Source organism: Athene noctua, chromosome 1 (genome assembly GCF_965140245.1).
Source record: "Athene noctua chromosome 1, bAthNoc1.hap1.1, whole genome shotgun sequence".
Lineage (NCBI taxonomy): Eukaryota > Metazoa > Chordata > Aves > Strigiformes > Strigidae > Athene > Athene noctua.
Window position 1 is genome coordinate 117,080,038 of NC_134037.1, and position 22,845 is coordinate 117,102,882.

At 43.8% G+C, this 22,845-nt stretch overlaps 1 protein-coding gene across 1 annotated transcript in view; it reads left to right on the forward strand.

Annotated features, from left to right (window-relative positions):
- The window catches only part of ABHD12 (abhydrolase domain containing 12, lysophospholipase), a 43,822-nt gene extending 22,117 nt beyond the window's left edge, over positions 1–21,705 (forward strand). The window contains exons 3-13 of the mRNA XM_074900588.1: positions 2,000–2,105; positions 4,490–4,609; positions 7,410–7,440; positions 15,302–15,347; positions 16,606–16,735; positions 18,249–18,286; positions 18,479–18,558; positions 19,339–19,421; positions 20,134–20,212; positions 20,504–20,631; positions 21,119–21,705. Of these exons, the coding sequence (XP_074756689.1) occupies positions 2,000–2,105; positions 4,490–4,609; positions 7,410–7,440; positions 15,302–15,347; positions 16,606–16,735; positions 18,249–18,286; positions 18,479–18,558; positions 19,339–19,421; positions 20,134–20,212; positions 20,504–20,631; positions 21,119–21,158 (881 nt within the window). The 3' untranslated portion in view covers positions 21,159–21,705. The remainder of the gene's footprint in view (positions 1–1,999; positions 2,106–4,489; positions 4,610–7,409; positions 7,441–15,301; positions 15,348–16,605; positions 16,736–18,248; positions 18,287–18,478; positions 18,559–19,338; positions 19,422–20,133; positions 20,213–20,503; positions 20,632–21,118) is intronic.
- The last annotated feature ends 1,140 nt before the right edge of the window (positions 21,706–22,845 follow it).

Genomic DNA, 22,845 nt, shown 5'->3' on the forward strand with positions numbered 1-22,845 from the left:
AGAGATCTCAGGATGTCTCCACTGGAAGTTTCCAGAAAACTGAGGTTTCTAGAAACATAAATATAGGCTAGATCAGATTTAACGTATCAGTATGATTAACAAATCATGCAATTTTGGTCATGTGGTATGTTGCAAATGATATCAAATAGCTCTGAAACATGTCACTAAAACCCTTGATATATGCCTATATGATGTATGCCTATATGATGATGTTTGCATGTGTAGAATAGGTGGACCATCCTAGTGATAAATGGCATACATAAAAATTGCCTGTACTTCTATATTTTTCTTTTGCTTTGAGGTAGGTGCTTACCTGGCCCCAGTCACTACCATTGGTATGTTCCTGTTCATATCTTTGTAATATAAAATCTGGCAAGAAATTCTTAACAGATTTGGCAAATGGGAAAATCAAGGCACAGAGAAGTTTAATAATTTTCCCAGAACACTGCTATAAGCGATTTGTGTGTCTGTCCAGCCCTTGACTGCAGAACTTACTGCCCTCCTGGAGGATCCACCACCCTTGTGAGAGCATCACCAAGTTCTGTGGTGACAGTGCAGTGACCCAGCTGATCTCTGGTGGTGTGCATGCTTTGTCTGGGACTCTTTCACATGCTTTTGCATAAGAGCAAACAATTGCACAGGTATAAGGGGCCAGATTTGTCAGATTAACATCAGCTGTTGTCTGCCTTGGTTTTCATGTTTCTGGAATGTTTAGTGATTTTTTTTTTTGTTGTTTGTTTTTAGGGTAGGTGAAGTGAGGTGACATTATCAGTGCTTCTGTGTGTTTCAGTAGCACAAAAACTTCAGTATGTTAATTGTTATGACGCTAGATTTCAAGGAGACAGATTTCCTGTTTCTCCTGGAGTGGAGCTCAAATTTATGGGCAAATCCTAAATCACTGGGAGAAGAGAGCGCTTAAAACTGCTCAATGTTGTCTGTAGATCTCTACAGTGTCTCTCTTGGTACTAGGTGTGTCAGAGGCTGCCTAGAAAGGCCATACAGCATTGGTGATGGAAAAGGAAGAATTTAGACTAAGCACATTCCCCTATTTAGCACATTGCACAGTGTCTATAAGATGTAGCTTGTGAACCGAGCAATGGAAAACAAAATGCTGAAAATGTTGATGCTTGAATTTCCTGACACTCATGTTTGAATTGTTGACTATAACAAGCAACAAACAACTGTGTGTGTATAAGTTGGGGAACATAAAACATTTGGAAGAGTGAATTGAGGTGTAATGATTTTGTTTTCAGGCATCTTCTTGAAGAGATGAAGTTTCCAGCCTACATATATCTTTTAAAGGCTGCTGTGTCTGGGAGATATGGCAATTATTTGATAGTCTTTGGAGAATGAGCTAGCAAACTGGATGTCCTCCTCAAAGGCTCAAGAGGACAGTGTTTAACACAATTTATCTTACTCTTACAGGACAAGAGCAATGTGGTGTCTGCTACTATAATACGGTATCTCCTTTAGAGTGTTGTATTGTAGACTGAAACCACATGTCATCCTGAAACATGTTACAGCTCTGGGATGCTCTCTTTATCACGGGAAGTTTGTCCCATCAGTAACTTCTGTTACAGCTACGTTGCAAACAGTAAGAATTTTAGGTAATTGCCAAATCACCTAACCCACCCCATTGATGCAGCAGGAGCAACTATCTTGTCTGGGAGATTTACAAAGCAGACTGGGCAGAGGTGGTTAAATGTATGTCACAGGAAGCTTTGTCTGTCATCCCCCACCTCTTAATTTTAGCCTGCTTCCTGTTTTTTTTGATGATTGCTTGTGTCTTCATACCTTGCTCACTTTGATGTTCATTTTTAGTTACAGCTGTAGCCAGTTCATCCTTTCACACACAAAAAAATAAGGTCTTCCCAGCACAGTGGACCAGTTTGTACAACTCTCCAGCGACTTGGTAAAGCAATTTTAAAAGAAAATAAAGGTAAAAATAAAAAGGTTTCATGTTCTGTGTATTTTCTTCTTTTTCTTTTTTGTATTTCAGTGAGGGTCCCATATTTCATTGACTTGAAAAGACCACAGGATCAAGGTTTAAACCACACCTGTAATTATTATCTGCAGCCAGAGGAGGATGTAACCATTGGAGTCTGGTAAGGAAGCCTGTTCTGCGTAGTATGTGCTGTGCATCTTTATCCTTCTTCCTGTTCTCAGTGTTGGCTATCCAGTATTTTTGCTGTGCACGTGACAGCCATTGCCTGCTCTGATTAGGGATGCTTGTGCTTTCCTCTACCAAGTGACCGAGTTCGTGTTGAAAAGTATGCAAATCTCTGGAGCTTGTCTGGACTCATATCAGTAATGCCTGAAACACAATTGGACAACCTGTGCATTCAGAGAAACTTCAGAATTTGGAAAGGTTACAGATCTGCATTGATACAAAGATCATGCCTCCATATCAGATGAGACCCAAGGAGTTAAAAGTTTTGTCATTCAATTGCTGTTCATATTTTGTTTTGCAAAATAAATGTGGGGGAAGATAGGAAAACAGGATCAAAGTGTTCAGAGTAGGAGGAAGAATATTTTGTGTGTAAAACATATGTAAGGTTTGGAGAGTGGGTGAGAACAGAACACACAGTTTGCTCTTAATGAAACAAGTGATAGTGTCAGATCTCACTTATCATTCCTTCCTCACAAAGGTTTTCTGGTCCCAGGCAAGGGCAATTCAGCCCTTATTTAGCTCTTTGTTACCCAGGATCAGCTCAAATGACTGGTTTTCTGCCTAAAAAGGTCTGTTTCAATACTTCCCATATTATTACACCAGCTCAAACCAGCTTCTGCATCTGTTTTTCATGATGACTTTCTGTTGTGTCTCAACACCAGAAGTTTCAAAGCCACAGAAAAGTTCCTGCTATCTTTGAAGAAAAAGAAGTGCCTGCAGTTTGAATATATATATATTCAAGTGTAGCAAACACCTGAAAAGAGGGCTAGACACCATGCCAGGTGTGGAGGAAAAGTGTCTGTTCTTTAATACAGCCAGTGATTTTAGATCTGTAAGCTGTAGGATTTCGAGTTTTCAGTTATGCGTGTGCAACTTGTATGTGTCCCCTAATGCAGTAGAGATTTTCTCTTCACTTGAGGGTGTATGACCTTTTGAATGGTACAGTGGTATCCTGCTACATAAAGATGGTTCCTTGCCTTCAAATTAATTTTGGTGAAAGACATGTTTAGAAGCTGGAAGTTCAGTCTTACCAGGCCTGGTAAATAATGGTTTGTATCTTCATTTGGACAACTAAAATTCTAACTAAGAAGCTATTGAAAAAGTTTAAATTGCAGTCTTGAGATTTTTGTTTACCTTGCAAGTGTACTGTGTATCTTTTTAGTAAAGCAGAACTTCCAGCTTGTGGTGGCTATTCAGTCTATGTCATTTGTCTTGATACTTATAAGATAGGTTTTCACAAAGTTTGTTAGCCTTGCTTTAATGCCAGTGTAAGGTCCTGTGTTTGGTATGCTTCTGAAACAAAGTTCTTAGAAGGCTTTGTTCATAAGCTTGCAAAAGTCTTGAGACAGAACAGTTGGAAAAGTTGAGTCCTACAGTTATTGGGGCTTTTTTCCTCCTCAAGGACTCAGTCTGCTCTCTGTGTGTGTGCAAGTAGACTTTTTACATTGTTTCCCCCTGTGTTAGTTTGTCCTCTGAGCTTTACATCTGGGAGGAAGGTGTGGTAGATGGAGTTTCTTTTTCTTCAAAGAAGGACATGTGAGTACTTAAGTTACTTCTGACAGCTGTAAGCTAGCCTCCTTCTCAACAATTTGAGATTGTTGTGGGCATGTACTTGCTTTCAGTGCTTGTCTTCTAGAGTAATTATCCGATTTAAATGCCTGTGTTCTCTTTGGTCTATCATTCAACTCTTTCCATTCCAAAAGTGTTGAATTTTTTCTAATAGCTGCCCAGTTATATTTATATTAGCTGTGAGTTAAAAAATCCTGGCTCTTCCAGATTGTAGCTTTTCCAGCTAAAATGTTACACCTTCAAGAAACTGGTGTCTGAAAATAAAAAACATGATCTTCTCATCAGACCCTGAGCCCTTCTTTTTCCTCAGATTGGCTGTGGATTCAGATATGCCTCTTACTCTCTGAACACTCTTCTGACTATTCTGAACATCTGCTGACCTAGCTGTGAATCTTGCTTATGGTGTATAAGTATGTTTATTGAAGTAATTAAGTGCCATAAAAGCTGAGGAATTGAGGGTTTTCTCCAGAACAGTGGGAAGTTCAGTAATGGTGTTTTGGGTTTGCCTGTGAAGTTGATGCCTTGCACAGCCCTGAGTTTTGAAGGCAACAGTGATGGAGGTGAAAATACAGAAATAACCTAGGCACTGTATTTTAAATTTGCCCATTTTTCAGCTAACCATGACAGTTTTATGAAGAGTTCATGTGAGGTGTATAATCCTGAGTTAATGAATTGATCAAAAACCCTCAAAATTCAAGTGGCAGACACTGACTAGCAACAGGACAATGCATTTTTTCCTTCTGTTTATAGGCACACAGTCCCTGCAGCCCTATGGAAGAATGCCCGAGGGAAAGACCAGTTGTGGTTTGAAGATGCTTTGGGTTCCAGCCATCCTGTAATCCTTTACTTGCACGGCAATGCAGGAACAAGGTGAGGCACAAAACAGAGATGGCTTTGTTTCATGCTTGGCTTGCCACAGCTTCAGCACATTCATATGAAGGACAGGGACAAACATTTTAGTAGGGCTTGTAGTGATAGGACAAGGGATAATGGTTTTAAAGTAAAAGAGGGTACATTTAGATTAGATATAAGGAAGAAATTTTTTGCAGTGAGGGTAATGAAACACTGGAACAGATTACCCAGAGAGGTGGTAGATGCCCCATCCGTGGAAACAGTCAAGGTCGGGTTGGACAGGACTCTGACCAACCTGATCTCTTTGAAGGTGTCCCTGATCATTGCAGGGTTGTTGGACTGGATGACCTTTAAAGATCCCTTCCAACCCAAAGTATTCTATTATTAAAACCAAAATAAAATTTAAAAGCAGTTTGGTACTTCTCCTTCCTTTTAAAAGGAAAGCATGTTTTAAGAAGTTGTATCTCTGAATTTATTGAATGTAGGAATAGATTATTGCAGTTATCAGAGATATCTGGTATTGTAGTTTACCTTGTATCCTCTGCTAGAAACCAGGAGGCTGTGACACTAGATCATGTAGGGAGAAGTACTTATTTTCAGTATAGTGGTCTGAATCAGGACATGGGGTGGTATTAGTGCTTCTGTATATGTGATTTCCATGCATTAAGTAAGCTTTCCAGTTCCTTTCATGAGCTTATTTTAGTAGTTAACACATTCTGAGGAAGGAAAACCAGAGAGAAAGAGGAAGGTAATGTGCTGGTTTTGTTTCATTATTGCATATATACAGGACATTTGTCAGAAACAGGAGCATTTCTAAAATTTATGTGTATCAGCTAATGTAGTAGGTTGGTTCTCTGTACTTTGTTACTGGATGCTAAAAATGACTAGCACAGTGTGAAACTTCCTGGAGGTTTCTCAGAATCATGTTTTTACTGTCACATCTCTGCCTGATACAGTGCTTTAGTTCATTTATTAGAATATAGTCTTTTTCCTATCTAATATGCATCTTACAAAGAGTAATGCCAGTGGATGTTCTTTTGAAACCAATGTCTGCTTGTAGATACTCTACAAGAGCAGAAACATTGCAAAAATACAAGTTCCATGATGTAAAGCAAAGAAACTGTTCTAAGTGTGCTGGTAGTAAAGGTTCACTAGTCTTTACATTTCAGGAGCACTGCCCTTTTACACCTAAATTCTTGTCTTAGCAGTGTTCTTTTTTGGTAGAAGGGCATGGTGTGAGAAATGTATACTGTGAGCCAGGAAATGCATGAGCAGATGGGTTTTTGGAAACTGACCCCATCATCTTGTGCTGATGTATTACAAGGTTTAATCAAGTTGTTGCATTATTTTTCAAATACTGCTTTGCTTGTTTTCTTGCCTGTATTTGGTGTAGCAAATGATACTAATGGAAGCTATTCTGCAGCTTAATGGTGGCAATTTGGGACCAGTATCTCTATATGCGTATTGATTAGATTTACTTCTTGGGTCCCCCAAGTGCTTCTGAGATAAAGTACTGAGCTATGGATCAATTAGATATTTCACATTTCACTTTACTCTGTGTATTGGAGAAGCTGGAGGTATATTGGCATTGCCATTTCAGCTTTAATGTGTATTGCTTTATGTTTGTACACTGCATGTTTAGACTCTTGTTAAAGGGCTGTTTTATTGATGCAGGCTGCATTAACCATAAGTAAAAAGCACTGCCTTTGCTTTCTGGTTCCCTCGAGTGGTCTGAAGCTGAGGCAAAAATGTTGTATTTACTTGATCCTCTCTTAGAAAAAATTCCTCTGTTGTGCTTTGAGGAAGGCATGAAAAGGCACCAATGTGTGCATGTCAAGGGTGACTTTTCAAGGAAGTGTATCATCATCGTCTTCAGATTTGTATGATTCAGAATGACTTACAAGCAACTCCTTGCGTTTTGCCCTGAGTGGTTTTGTCTGCATTAGGTATTTTGTAGCACGGTTGGAGCTGGCAGCTTTTGGCTCACAAGTGCATGTGTTCTTAGAGGGAGGTCTGGTAAGTGGCATTTTGCTTTAGAGGCTGCACTGACCAAACCAGTCATGGTGTGAATGTTTAGATTTTTCATGAGTGCAGGAGTAAATCTCCTCTTACATCAATACTAGACTAAAGTTTAATGTGGATTAGCCATGTCATATTCTGGATATATTTTAAAGCACGTAATGGCATTTACTCTCCATTTTTATTGTCTAGATTTCAATTTATGAAAAAAAATTAAAGCAGATTCTTCCCCCGGACTTATTTACAGTGTTCAACTCTGGTTTTCTCTGCTCAGTCTTTAGCACATGGCCTTTCTGTCCCTGTGCTTGGAGCCAGCTGAGAAAATCCAAGGGCCAGCTGCTTGGGTTAACCTGGTGGGTTCAGATCAGAGCCTCACCCCTTGTTAGAGCAGGAGTTACTGGCTGGGGCAGCACTGGTGGCAGGAGCACAGAGTCTGCAAAGCCAATAGGGACAGGCTGTTTTGGATGTATTACAAGCTTTGGAAAAGGCAGACAGGTGGGTGGTTTGAAAAGTTTGCCTTTACCTGCTGTGAGAAATGATGTATAGGGAGAAGTTAGCTTCAAAACTATGTCTTGCATAGGTCATCAAAGCCTTGCTGTCTCCTAGAAGCCTGTGACAAAGCAGTTGTGGTGTTTGTTTGGCATGTTTGTGTTAAACTGGAAGCCTGAGGCAATTGGGAAAGTCTGTTTCTGGAAGCTTAAATGTTTATATGTGGTGTGTTTTGTTTTGTTGTTTTGTTTTGTTTATGTTTTGGTGTTTTATTTCTCCTCCTCTTCTCTTCATGAATCACTTTTGCCAGAGGAGGGGATCACCGCGTGGAGCTTTACAAGGTAAGTGGCTGCATGTGTTGTCCAAGCAGTTGAATTAACACATCAGATGTGCACAGACTTGAGAAGACTGCTCATTACAGCCCACTGCCAACAGGCAGATAGCTTAATCTCCTCTGAATACGAAGCATGTATGGAAAAAGGGTTCTGTAAGCCTTGAGCACGCTTCCCCATATTAAAAATTATTTGAAAGGTCTTTTTTTTGCTATTGTTAACTGTCAGCTCCAAGTGAGCTAACCTTTTATTTTTTTTCCCAGGAATACTTTTACAACACAGTTTATGGGGAAAAATTGAAAAGAGTTTTATTTAATCCCAGCTGTAATTTGATTGATTATGCTAGTATACTAATTTGAGGTACCATTTAAGAGTATTCTTTCATATGTTACCAGTCTCTATATACTGACTGTCACAGAATAGAAAGAATATTTTCAGTTGGAAGGGACCTGCAATGATCATCTAGCCCAACTGCCTGACTACTTCAGGTCTGACCAAAAGTTAAAACACATTGTCCAAACGCCTCTTAAACACTGACAGGCTTGGGACATGGAGCACCTCTCTAGGAAGCCTGTTCCAGTGTTCAACCACCTTCTCAGTAAAGAAATGCTGCCTAATGTCCAGTCTAAACCTCCCCTGGCACAGCTTTGAACCGTTCCCGTGTGTCCTGTCACTGCATCCCAGGGAGAAGAGATCAGCACCTCACTGTCCACTTTCCCTCCTCAGAAAGCTGCAGAGCGCAATTGAGATCGCTCCTTAGCCTCCCTTTCTCCAAACTAGACAAACCTAAAGTCTTTAGCTGCTCCACATAGGACATCCCTTCCAGTCTTTTCACCAGCTTTGTCATCCTGTGTGTGAGCTGGCACAGGCAGGGTACAGGAGCAACCACAAAACCACAGATGGAATGTGGAGTAAACTTTGTTACCAACTGGGGAATCCCTGAAGCAGCACCCAGGCAGGAGTGCAGGCACCATGGAGCTTGGTCCATGCTAGAGGATCACTGAACCTGCTGGTTTTGCCTGTATTTCAGGGGTTTGCACAGGCATAATTTATCACTGTGCTGTGATCTTTCCCACAGCAGGGCAGGAATCTCAAGTGTGTTCTGTCTATCACAGGCCTCTGTTATTTAAACACAGATGTTCTACTTGTCCAACACACAAGGTGAAACAACAATTAGCATGATACATGTGGTTTTTGATACCCCAGCTGCATGTCACTTGAACATGTTTATGATCCTTCTTTGCTGATCTTCTATTACTTCCCCACACCCTTTTCTGGATGCATTCAAGCATCCTCTCGCCCTTCTCAAATTGTGGGGCCCAGAACTGCACACAGTACTCAAGATGAAGCTGCATCAACACTAAACACAGCAGGACAATCCCCTCTTTTGATTGACTGCTTATGCTGTGTTTGATGCACCCCAGGATGCAGTTTGCCCTCTTGGATGCCAGGGCACAACTGCTGACTCATATTGAGCCTGCTGCCAACCAGCACCCCCAGATCCCTTTCTGCAGGGCTGCTCTCCAGCCACTCTTCCCAATTTATACTTATGCCCAGTGTTACTCTGTCCTAGGTGCAGAATCCAGCATTTTTACTTGTTAAGTTTCATCCCATTAATCATTGCCCAATGCTCCAATCTATCTAGCAACTCTGCTGTCCTTTTTTATTATGTTGAAAATTTTTAACTCAGCCATTTCGTGATCACTGTGGCCAAGACAGCCACCTATCTACCATCACATCTCCCACAAGTCCTCCTCTATTCAGAAATAGGTCTAGGGCAGCATCTTTCTTAGTTGTCTCACTGAGTACTTGTGACGAGAAGTTATCTTCTCCTAATTGTCTATAGAATAACTCATCAGTGCTTACATCCTGGCTGGGCTATCAGTAGTAGACAACCACTACAACATCTCTTTTGTTTTCCATTCCCCTAATCCTCACCAGAGGCTCTCAACCACATCATCTCTAACTGTAAGGGTTGTGCAATCAAACCCCTCCCTTACATGCAGTATGACACCTCCACCTCACCTGCTCTGCCTTTTCCTCCTGAACATCCTGTAGCCTTCCATCCCAGCACTCCAGGCGTGGGACTTGTTCTACCAAATCTCACTAATACCAATGATATCATAGTTCTGGGAACTAACCAGTGCTTCCAGTTCATCCTGTTTGTTTCTCATACTGTGGTGATGTACAAGCATTTCAGATAAGCCTCTCAGCCTTCCTCGCTCCCAGGAGCAGCGTAATTGTTCCTACTAGTATTGCCACCCTCAGGCGATGCCATGCCAGCTCTTGGCATAAGCCTGCAATCCTGTTGGTATCCCCTTCTCACATCAATTCTAGTTTAAAGCTCTGTCAAATCAGTCCCACCAGTTTATGCCCAAAGATGCGTTTTCCCCATCTGGACAGGTAGATCCCCTCAGGCCACAGCATACCTTGTGTCTTGAAGGCTCTTCCATAGTTTAAAACCCCAAAATTTTGGCAGAGGCACCAGTCCTGGAGCCAGGTGTTGGTATCCTGGGTTTGCCTGTTTCTTCTGAAGTCTCCCCTGTTACAACGTGGACTGAGGAAAACACTACCTGTGCTCCTGAAACCTCTTTTGATTGACCTCAGACTTTGTGTTGCAACATCAATAGTGAAAGACCAGTCTGAAGTTGTACTAAGGTTGTCTTCATTCTTGTGGTGACATCCCTAATTTGGGCCCCAGGAACGCAGCAACCTTCTCCAAAAAGAGGGTCTGTTCTGCAAATGGGTGCTTCCGTTCTGCACAGGAGGGAATTGTCAATGACCATAACTTGCCATTGTTTCTTCCTGGCACTGGTCTTAATGCAGGTTTTGTTGTGAGGATGCCATACATCACCAACTGCTGGGAAATTACACGTGGACTGAGGCCAGCTCAGATTCCTCACACCCTTCAAACTTTTGAAGGTGATGTTTGATCTTTTAAATGCCAGAATGTTGGACCGAGTCACTATAAACCTCCCTATTGGTGACAGAGCTAGTGTTTGCCTATTCGCAGACCAATTCGTTGCAATTAAACATTCTCAAGGTTGCCAGTTCAGGAGTTACTTCATCGCTTGTCAAGCAGGCAGCTTCAGCCTGGGTTTCCACCTTTTCCATGGCATAGTGCGTTTGCATGAGTGGTGCCATCTTAAGTGCTGAAGATTTTGTACAAAACCCAATTAATTTCCCAGATGTAGCAGTATGGTGTGTTATATGAGAACAAGCTACTTCAGCTGTTTTGGGTCTTTTGCCTAATGACTTTTGCAGTCATTTATTTTATTAAACTCTCTCAGCTGAAGTTCCCACACACCATTTCTTGGTCTCCTATTGTCTGTTTCTAAAAGAGCCATAATTATTTTTGCTGGCTCATTTCAGAGGGGTCTGAGTTTGTGTTTTTTCTATGCATTTAGCTATCAGTCCTTTCTCTTTATAGTTTGTGTCAGAGTGTTGGCACTCATAAAGCTTTATTGCAATGCAGCTCCTTATGCAAGATCCCCTGCTGCAAAGTCCGATCACTTAGAAAATGCTTTGGCAACCCCAAAGAGGCAGGTGGTTTTTCTTTTCCTTTAAGAAAAAAGGATGAACTGAGTTGCAGAAAGTTGGCTGAGGACACTTTCGTGTACAGTGATCTATCTGGTCATTTTTTCTGGGAACCAGCCGATGCTGCAATGCATTTTGTGCTGGCCAAGACAGGCAGAGGAGTTGTTTTGTATTTTGGCTGAGCAAGAGCAGCAGTGCTTCAGAATACTTAAAGTCTTTATGTGCCTCTGTGTGTGTACACATGCAGACACGGTTTACCAAAACCCAAGGTTTCTGTTCCTGGGTCTGATATTCTTTTGCTTCTGAGAACATAGACCAGTTGCTTGTCTTGTCTTTTTCAGTGGGTTAATAACATGCGAACACACCTATGGGCTTACCAGAACCACACCAGATGCTCCATGTTCATGCTTATTCCAGCAGAATGAAACAGGCTGGATTGCTGCCCTTTTTGCTGGTGCTGCTAGTAGGCTGGAAGGAGCAGGGAGAACCCTCTAGAAGACACTCAAAGGGGAAATAATAACTTTAAGAGGTGTCTTCTTTCTTTCTGAGCAGCTGATTCACGTGAGCAGTTTTTTTCAGCTGCAGCAATGAAAATTGTGACTGTCACTGCTGCACAGTCTGTGAGCAGCAGGTGTCCAAAATTGTTCTTGACTGAATCACTGTGTGTTTTGAAGACAGTAATCAGAAGTAGGAGGAGCAGCAGCAGAGCAGTAACAAGATACAAACTCGCTTTGAGGGACATGGTTTCCCATAGTCTGAACACGTGTCCAGATACCACAGTTATCAGTGTATTCAGAGTCACTGTGTTATTCATGTTGTTTAAATTATTCATGCTTAAATAATGCAACTCAAAACCTTTTAAAATTCACAAGAATCCTGTTCTCTTAGCTATCTTGGCTGTCAATGATAGACTACCACAAGCTCCTTCTGCAATTCATACTTGTACATTGAGGCTTTGGCAGTGAAGCATTTAGTTGTTACTGCACTGATGTGCTGGGATAGTGGTGGAGAGCTGATGCAGAGGTTTTTTTCCCACTGCATGAGGTTACCCAACTTTATAGCAGCACATGAAACAATACAGTATTGTTATAGGGGCATAAGTAATTACTATAAACAAAACATGTCATTGTTACGCATCCTGTTAAGGGTCAAAGGAAATGCCTATTATCTGCAAGGCCAACTGAAATCATCTGAGACTTTCTGAACTAATTCGAAGGTGTAAAACAAGAAAGAAAAATACTCTTAAAAAAAAAAAACAACTAAGAAAACACTGTTAGTGCAGGGCATAGGATTGGGATGCTCCCAGCGTTGTTGGCTTCAGGCAGGGATGTTACAGCTCATCATCACTGTCTGTCCATCACCAGGAGGAGCTGGATGTTGGAGGTTCTTCCTTCTTTTGTGTATCCACTGTGATAGGCTGTAGTTTGGCCTTGTTTTGCATGTCTGCTTTCCTCTTGGAAAGTGGGTGTTTAGGTGCTGCAGCTGTCCAGTGCCAGGGTAGGAAGGAAGGTGCATGGGTAGCAGAGCCATGCTCTAAAGCAGGGGGTGCTATTAGTGTGGGGCCCTGCATCATGAAGGCTGAGGTGGGCACCTTACAGCTCTGGCAGCTGCAATGGTGGTAGTGACAATTTCTGCTGCTTTAACTGCTTGTTCCCATTCCTCAGCCTCACTTCTTTTCCTTGGAAGAGAAAGGCACCTCTAAAGTGCATGAGCCAGGCAGTGCCCATGGTTGGCGCTTGGCAGGTCCTTGGAGGAATGAGCCCCTGCTCGTGGTTCACCTTTGAGTTGAGTGGGTGCAGGACTGGGAGACTCCATCAGCTTCTTCCTTTGGTAAAACATGAGATGACCTTCATCATCTTTACTCCAGGTCTTTGTCCTTGCTCTCTGCTAGGGAGAGGAGAACTGAGCACACTGGCTTATGCTGGGCTGGGCTGTGAGGAGGCAGGTCTTAGTGGTCAGGGGTCCTGAGCATGGCCTGCCTAAGTTTAGGTGAGCATGGACATTGCCGCTACCTGTGCCGGGAGATGTCTTGAGGGCATCCTCGTTGCTTATTGCTGTGAGAGGGCTGTTGCATTTTGCAGCTGATCAGGACAAAAGCCAGACAGACTAATGCTGTGGCATCCCCTGTTCTCTACCAGGTGAATTTATTTTGTGTAGCTTCACAGGTCCTGGCTCCCAGTGGCAAGAGGAGAATCTGGCTGGGCTTGCATCATGCCATTCCTGTCCCTCTTCAGGCCACTTCACGATCTTTCCAGGCATAGCAGCTATCTTGGGTGCTTCCCTTGCTGTTTTTGGCTGTGCTGCGTGGCAGGATTTGAGGATAGGGCTGTGCTGGGGGGGTTCAGACTCAGATTGGGGTTGAGGGAAGCTGGAGGCCACTCTGTGATGGTCTTTCACAGGTAGGAGGTGCAGGTGGTGGCTGGTACAGGTCAGACCAATGATCTGAGAAGGTAAATGCAGGGGGAGAACCAGGTGCTGAAGGGCTGCTTGAAGGAAAACTAACAGGGAGAAGGTGAATATTCAGGTGGAAGAAGGCAGAGCTGCCATGGGAACAGTGACCTGGGGTCAACAGCGATGGTCTCCTGTTGCAAGGGCTGAGCTCCCAGAGTGAGGTGTGTACCCAGCTCCAATAGCACAGGTGCAAAGCATAAATGAGCATAAACATAAAAGAAACCTAGGATGGAGATCAGAAAGAAAAAAATATTTGAATTGAAAACATTATCAGATAATTATTTGTTAGTAATTAAGCAGATAGAAGTTGAAGGACTAGTTGAATAATGAAGTTTCTAGTGGAACCGGGGTACAGTTGGCTTTGAAAATGAAACATTAGTTCTGTGTGCATGATTGTAATGAATGTGTTAAAGTTAAGAAATAGAGAATGGTAAAAATCTGTTTTTAAATGTAACAGCTGCTAATTAAAATAAAAGTGCATCCATTTGTTATTGAGGAGGGATGCTGCCAATACAGCCAACAGGTTAAATAATTTTTAATGGCCTGGAAAAGGCTAGGTAGTATGTGATGTCTTAGCAGTAAAATCACATTGTAAAGCTGAAAATCAAACTTGGCAAGAAGGAACTTTGTGTTCTGCATGTCCCGTCAGGGGGGTCCAACAACCAAGGCTGGTCTGACAGCAGAGACCTGGGAGATGGGAACACAGAAGGCATTGAGGAGTGCAGGTATATGCATGCAAGGAACAGGGCACAGGCTGACCCCAGAGACCCCCGGGCTGTGTACAGCCTACAGAAGTGCAGACCTGGGAGCTGGGCAAAAATGGATTTAGAGGTAACAAAGAGGATGTGCCCAGTGTATGCTGAACACGCCCCATAAAGTAATTTGGGATCACAGACCAGTGAAGAGAAAGAAACATCCAGTGCATGTCTGAAATGTATGAAAATTAGCCTCAAATGGTCCTAGAGGGAAGTCACCATCATAGTCCTCCCAGCAAAGGAGTTATCAGCTTACCTGAACACCCCTCTTTTCTATGTTGTCCTCTTCCTCTCTTTTTTTCTGTAATAATGAGATTGGAACTAGTAACAGTAATTGTATAGGCTGTTAAGATTTCAGTTACACTAGAAATAAAGTGTTGGTTTCACACAGGAGATGATTTCCTTTTGTCCATTAGAAGGTTTAGAGTATACTGTAATACTAAGATTGCTTTTTTAAAATCATGTATCATGACAGCAACAACATTTCAATCTTTTTGTGACTTTTTGTTCATTTTTTTATCTACCACAGCGCTGTTACGTTCACGTTATGTTACCAGCAATGGTAGCTTGGAATGTTAGCATTGTTTTTACCAAGGCACTTTTTCCAAGCAAGTTGATCTAATATTGGGTATTATTACTTGCTTTTAACAGACTTTGTTATGATTACCGTTGGTTGTAATATAGATCTTTGTGACAGAGCAATTGCATGTTTTGGTTGCATTTATTTAAGTTTTCTGAAACAGGCTCCTCTATATTATGCTAACATTTATGCCAGTTTGAATAATATAAGTGAAGCAGTTGTACTGTTTCACAGGAAAACTGGAAAGTGTTTGTAGGGTAAATGGTCATAGGATATTTGCAGACCTTAAAGGCAAAGCTGATAAAGGGAGAATCAACATCTAAGCCTGATACAAAGTCCAGGAAACAAATGGAGTAAAACCAGCAGGCTGAGATGATTAGTGTTTGAAAAGCTCTATGCCAGCTTCAAAGAAAAGCTGTAAGTTGTTGCGTTGTTGTGTCAGGCTGATAATGTTATAAATTCGATCCCTGCACCTTGGCCTGAGGCAAGAGAACCGCTGCTGTGCAAGTATCTGTGATGGGTTTCTGCATGTTTCTCTGCCCTCCAGGTTCTCAGCTCCCTTGGGTACCACGTGGTCACGTTTGATTATCGAGGTATGTGGGCTTCTTTTACTATGAAACACTTTTAGATGTCTCTTTCTGTAGAAGCAACAAAGAAGTTACTTTCTTCTGGATCTCAGGGGAACTGTTTTTTCATAAATGCTTGCTGCCAGCTAATTAGATGTGGTTATTGCTTCTTTTTAGTTCATGGGTATCCAAAGAACTTTCAGAAATTTCTTTCTGGTGCCTTCCTGTGTAGCACTGCTTCCTATCTGTTCTCATGCACAGGGCTTGTTGGTTTGGGAGCTAAGGAGCAGAGGGTGACCCAGGCAAATATGCTGTCACAGCATCCAGTTAAGACATCCTCCAGGTGCACATCTGGAAACTAGTAAGCTTGCCTAGATGTAGTCTTTTGGATATGTTCTAACTGACTTTCCTGAGGTCACACAGGGAAATGAACTTGCACTTCTTTTAAAAAGCTGATAGGTAAGATAAGACATAGAGTAAATGATTTGCTAACAATTGGTAAGGTCCTTGCCAGAAGCCATGACCATTTTGCAACTCTGTGCCACCAGCAGGCAAGCATCTGCTGCTCGTTTTTTCCCTTAGTATTTAAGGCATGACTGCAGTGTAATGCCACTGGAGATACAGGAAAGAAATTAATCTGTTGCATTTTTATCAAGAAGACATCTGGGAGAGATTTATTTGCAGGAGCTTGCCCTGGTTTTCAGTCCTGCCGGCAGCTGCTTCTCTGACTGCTTATTAGGTGTCAGAAGGGATGTGGGATGCTTGCCGCTTAGCATAAGATTTGTAGACGTGCTGTAATAGTGATAGAGCCAAAACAATCAGGAGGGTGGAAAATTGCTTGAGGGCATTGATTGAACAACAGGGACAAACTGATGTTGCTTTGTGAAATGTGCTTGGTTTTTGACCCTAAGCATCCAGTTCTTACGCTGTTAGAGACTCCACTTACAAGTTGGTGACATGCATGCAAAAGCAGCTATGGTTTGGGAGCTGGGCTGTTGCAGATAGATAGGTGCAAGAACACAGCATGGCAGTGTTTGAGATCCAGGTCTTGGTTTTGTTGTTGACTAAATTCACAAAACCTCCTTGGCAGCCAGCAATTACCTTGTTTAAATGACTTCTGATCAATCAGGGCTTTCAGCCCCAAACTGTAGAGGTGCATGGTGAAATAAACAGAAACTGTCCATGTCCCAGGTCCCTCTGCAGTTGCAGATGGGCTACATGGGAAGAGCTGACTGGCTTTGCTGACCAGTTTGTGCGATTGTCAGAAGGACTACTTGTGTTTCAGGCTGGGGCGATTCAATAGGCAGCCCATCAGAGCGGGGAATGACCTACGATGCCCTTCATGTCTTCGACTGGATAAAAGCAAGAAGTGGAGAAAACCCCGTCTATATATGGGGACACTCCTTGGGCACAGGGTAAGCATCTAATCTCAGTAGGATTTAGCAGCTTCTGAAGAACATTATACACTGACCTTGGCTAAAGGTGCTGTTAGCTATAATCCCCAGGCTGGCTTGGAGTCTGTGTCATAATTGCTGCAGAATAGCTTCCCCCTTGCACTCTGTGGAGTGAGAAAGGCTACAGGGAATGACTACGCAGGAATTGATTTTAAATCTTCATTGGCCAGAGGGTTACACTGGAAAAAAACCACTTACAGTAATATAATGCTGATTGACCAAGGGGAGAGAAAGTGGGACCGCAGTCTTCTCTTCCTGTGGTGAACCTGTGTCTGTATGTCCTTCAGAGCAGAACATTAGGCTTCTCTGGTAACTCTGAAAGAGTATCTCAGACCAGCTGCACGTGCATGTGACTTGTCCTCACAAAACATTTTCTTCCTGTCCTGGCAAACATGCCCTGTGTAATCAGTACTCATGCAGATGCCTGCATGACTACACTGCTGGCCATCTGTGACATTTACATGGTCATGCCTGATGTAGGGAAGTTCAAAGTGTCAAGTGCTTTTGCCTGAATGATTTTAACTCTCTTTTCCTGCTTCCTCCCTTTCCATTGCTATCTGGAAGTGGGTTGCGTTCAGCAGGTAGTGTGTGCCCTTAACCCCTTGATTTGCAGAGGAGCAGAGGGCAAACACAAGTTACTTTTAAGTTGAGCTGTGTGCAGATTGAGCTGTTTTGGACCACAACACCTTGTCTTGCTGTCTATCAAATGTGTTGCTGGGACAGGGAAGTATTTCAGGATAGTGCCTCTTCACTACTGTGATACTAAACATCCTGCTTTGTTTGAGAGAAGGCAAAGGCTTTTCCTTTATCTTTTCCTCTAAATTTTTGCCATGTTTGCGATCCCTTTCTGGGTCAGAGCATGTTTGTGACATTTCCCACTCCACTGCAATCTGAGTGGCCTGGGTCTGTGGTCCCCAGCTGAGTTCCCTGGTGATCATAGCCAGCCTGGAGTTTGAGGTTTTTGAAATATGCTGTGCTTGTGAAGGGTTCAGCAACTTTGGAAATATCCCTGTGCCATTAAGGACATGCATCGGGAAGACCTTGTGCTTTCTGACCCAGCCATGGAAACTCATTGCAGTGTCACTCTGGGACCCTGCATTCCAGCTGCCTGGAACACAGCTCTACACATACCCCTGCATTCCCCTCTTTCTTGCTCAGCCCTTGTCTAGGGGTAAGAGACTGTGTCACACAGCTGCAGATATACTGGGAGCCTGAGCGCCACCTTAAAGGAGGTCCTTCCAAGCAGCTACATGGTGTGCTTGCTGTTCACTTACCTAAATGCAAGCACCTGGTGCCGTTTGAGACAGTTGGAAGACCTGTGGGAACCCAAGTGGGCTGGCTGCCCAGACCTTGGACAGTGTGAGGGGTTGATGTTATCGCAGTGGAGTTGTACCTCTGCCACCTACTACCACTAGAGCCTGGTGCTTTGCAGAGGGCCTATGCCAGATTAAGCGTTCGTTGTTCTTCTTTCCAGGGTCGCAACAAATCTAGTGAGGCGCCTTTGTGAGAGAGGTAAGTCTGGTGGGTGGATGCTCTTCCCACCCAGCCTGGGTCTTGCTAGTGTCCCAGATTTCCGCATATGTTTGCTGTTGTGACAAGACTGTCCTTGGTGCATCGTGGTGGCAGCTGCTCTTACAAGGCAGACCCTGACCTAGCTGCCTATCTGCACCCCTGCATTTCAGCACATTGCCTTCGGCTTTTCAGAAACACCACCAGATGCCCTGATACTGGAGTCTCCGTTCACCAACATACGGGAGGAGGCACGCAGTCACCCATTTTCTGTGGCAAGTACACAGTGCTGCTCTCACTAGTGGTGTGTAATTGTATGCTTAGAAATTAACCTTCAGACGTGATATAACTGAGCTAAGTGTGTGACTTGTGGGGCAGCAGTGATATTTATGTGTCAGGGGTAAAGAGCTGCACCTAGGGCAGCTCCTGGGAGTGCTAGTCCTAAAAGGAGTTCCCAGAGCCATGTGTCGAGCCTGCTTAATGAAAACAGAAACTGGCTTCAGAAGGAGCAATAAATGTAGAGAGGGGAAGATACACTCTGTTCTCAGCAGTGGACAGCCTGTTCTTGTGTTGTAGCTTCTCTGTTGCAAGAGACTACTTTGTGGGCTGTGAGCAAAGCAATGGCAAAGTTGGGCTTTTCTTGATCACTACCCTGTCCATGTGGCTCCTTTGCACTTGTGTGGTTCCCTGGTGAGTTCACTCTGATGCGGCCATCTCTTCCATCCAGCATGGCTGCAAGTTGGCTCTGACCTGAGCAGACACCCAGACTGGCTGTTGGATGCGGCTGGGCTGCTGAGGTGACCTGGGATAAAGTTCTCTTGCCAGCAGCAGCATGATACCTAGAGACCTTGACCATACAAGCACCCAAAGAGCCTGCTCCTGAGCAGGCTGATAAGATGGCCCTGAAACAAGAGAGGAAAAATAATGCACACACCATCTCACTGCAGAGCGTGCAGCCAGGGGATGTTACTGGGATGGCAGTGGCCTGCCCTGTTACTGCTGTTTGTGTAACTGTCCTGCTAGTGCCTGCCACTAATGCAAATTTTTCCTCTCAGATATACAGATACTTCCCTGGGTTTGATTGGTTCTTCCTTGACCCCATCACAACAAGCGGAATTAAATTTGCAAACGATGAGAAGTGAGTTCCCTCTTTGCTGGGTTTTCAGCTGTGGGTGCAGTGAGCCATGGCAAGCATCAAGGAGGATAGACATTAGACTGCGCTCTGCTTTTTTTTTGTTGCTGCTGTTTTTGTTGTTGAAGCATTCCTGAAGGGATTTCAGTTACTCTTGTAGCCCTGAGTGAAACAGAGTTTTGCACTGTGGAACTCTTTTGATGGTTCTTAATAAGGACAGATGTAACAGAGAGGACAGAGACTGCTCAGGGATATGCCGATTTGGTCCATGTGATTGATACTTTTCAAGTGTGTTACATGTTAAACAGTAGCATTGGGACATTGAAGGTTTGAGAAGATTTCTCTGCTGTGCATTTGCATAAGACACTCTGTGTGTAATAACATTACCTCTTTTCACTGAGCCTTTCATTCAGGACCCTGAGCATTTGTGAGTGATTTTCAGTACTGAAACCAAACCAGAGCTTGGGGGGGATGATGCTTTGCAGTGGGGTGAGCCACTTTTCTCTAGTCTAAGCAGCAAATAGCTTTTACAAAGATGCCTTTCACTAGTAAATTTTCTATAGATCAAATGAATGGTGCCCATTTAATAGTGTTTTCAAGATCTGAACTGCAGTTAATGACCCACAGGACATTGCAGTTTCCTTGAAAATCCAAGTGTGTTGGTGTTAGAGAGTGATGGGATTGATCTGAGCCTTTGTGACTGTTGTCTCTTTTACAGTGTGAAATACATTTCCTGTTCCCTGCTCATCCTTCATGCTGAGGATGACCCGGTGGTACCATTTCATCTGGGAAAGAAGGTACACACGGAGCTCTGCAGACTGATCTGGTGGGAGGAACTGGTGTGGCTAGAACAACATCCCAGCCAGGCAAAGAGTCAGCAATAGGAAGGTGTATGCAGAAGTGCATAGCCTGAAGGCACTACAAATTCTGTGGTGTTGGAGGTGGCAAATCAGTAGTGAAATGGAGTTAGAGCGAGCAAAGCTGGTCAAGCCAGGGCCCGTAACTTACCCCTGAGATGGGTGCTGGTTTGGCAGGGGTAGCTGGTTTGGAGTGACACATGTCCCTCACCTGCCTCCCCTTTGACACAGCTTTACAACATTGCTGCAACATCACGGAGTTTCCGAGACTACAAGGTGCAGTTTGTTCCATTCCACACAGACCTTGGCTACCGGCACAAGTACATCTACAGGAGTCCAGAGCTACCTCGAATACTGCGGTAACAGCCCAGCTAACTGGGGTCTTCTGGGGCTTGGGGATGGGGTTTGGGGCTTTGGGGCACACTGTGACATGCGCCCAGGAGCGAGAGAGATGTATAACAGGCGCCTGTATTGGGCAGCTCTTCTGAAAACCTCTTTGGTCTCCAGAGTGGGTGAGATACTGGGGCTGGTTTAGCACAGTCAGAGCTCTCCAACTCCCTGCAAAGCAGGTTTTGGGAAGGGGAGCCACAGAAAGGGGAGCGCTTCTCTCTGGCTCATCTCTGCTGTGAGCTGGATGCTCTGGAGGAGTTTTTGCAGCAGTTATTTCTGCCTGCCTCTTCTAGTGGAAGCTGCTGATGGGTGAGAGCAAAGCTTAGTGCTATTCTCTGTAGCTGCAAGTGTTCGAGCCCTAGTATTTGCCAGGGGAATGGGAAGACCTGCAGGCTGCAGCATGCATCAGAGCGTAGGAGAGCTGAGTGTCAACTGCTGTGTCGTTTCCTTTCCTAGGGAATTCCTGGGAAAATCTGAACATGAACATCATCACTGAAGACTGGCTGCTTGGCAGCACAGAGATTTTCCTTTCTTTCCTTCCTCTCTCTCCTTTTCCTCCCCTCTCCCTGTGGGTCAGTCTGCCATTCTTCCATCCCTGACACTGGAGGTGGTCAGGGATTCCCACTCCGGTCCTGATGTGTACCCTTGGCAACTCCAGCTCCTGGCATCAACGTCTGTGATGGTAGAAGAAAGAAGTTGGCTGCTTTTTTGACATGGGTTGAGGGGTGATAACATCCCAGGAGCTAGTACCAAACCGCTAAAAATGTAAGCACAACAAAGCCTGGCCACTCCAGCATGGTACCGCTGAGGACAGACATTCCTAGGACACGTATGTCATGACCAAGGGTGTTTCTTTCACTTTTAAACAATGCTGCTGGTTTTGAGTCATGTAGAGACTCATTTGCAGGCAAATGGCTTTTGCCATGTCTCCATACCACAGTTGTCTTGCTTGAGTTTGAAGTGTTCTCTTTCTAGGAAGTACATGTTTTGCCTTTACTTTTTGCTAAGTGGCTGTAATTACAAATACATGGAAGATCCAGGTGGTGAGAGATATTTTTATTTAGCTCTTCAGTCACAGTGTGTTGCAAGTGTTGGGCTAATTGCACACATTTGGAAATAAAAGATTTTTTTTTTTGTTATTCTTCCTATTTAGTGGAAAAGTTTACTGCCCTTCTGTATCTTCTGTACTCTTTTTCTTTTGAACATCATTTTTGCTCCATCTCTGCTACCCTCTGTGGAGCTCCTCCCCTTCTTCACATGCACTTCCTGTTAGAACTGAAGCGATTTATGTAGGTAACTTGCAAACTTGGGAGTTTAAGCCAGAAAGTGTGAGATTACTTTTTTGCTTGATCTCCCCCCTGCCAGGAACACCATGGGCTGAGGATGTGGGAATGGCGGTCTTCCATTCTCCCTGTACACACCCAGTCAGTCATGTGCTTCCTTTGGGTGGAAAGGGCAGGTTTTTTTTTCCCTCGACTACCTTTTAACTCCTTAGGTCAGGTTTTCCTGTTCCTGCTGGCTGCATTGTTCCCATGTAGTTAAAAGCAGGCAGTGGTATGTAGTTCTTGATGCAAAAATAAGTCTGGGGTGTCCCTCTCCATCTCTCCTTCCACGTCCCTTCTGTGTTCTGGGCATCCCAGGCACTTCCAGTAGCACTTCTCAGCCCATCTCACAGCCGTGGTCCGAGCATGTTTTCCAGGGAGCAGAAGTGGGAATGAGCCTCTCCCACGGAGAGAGGTTCTGGGAATGTCCTTGCCCTGCTTGGGGCTAGAAAAGGGGCTGGTTTATGCCACTGATGAGCTCTGCACTGAGAGGGTCATATGCTGACTCTGGTGTCTGGTTGGGGAGCCAGCCCTGCCCCCTGTCAGTCTATATAGACAATACCCGGTGCTGTAGGTTTAGTCACTAGTGCTCAGTTGTGCTGCCCGAAGGGTCTGTTCAGGGGTGTACAGCATAGTATAAACTGCTCAGCATGCATCCAAGTTATATCTGCAGGCTCATACTAGTTGCAAAGCAGACAATAGCTTGTTCTTGTACTGAGATTCTTCTGCCGTAGTGTGGTTGTCCCTGAGGTTTCTGACCCATGATACTCATAAGCTAACTGTGCCACTTAAATTATGTTTGACGCGCTCGTATTTATTGCACTGACAGAAGAGAAACACTTACTTGGCTCTGGAGAGTGA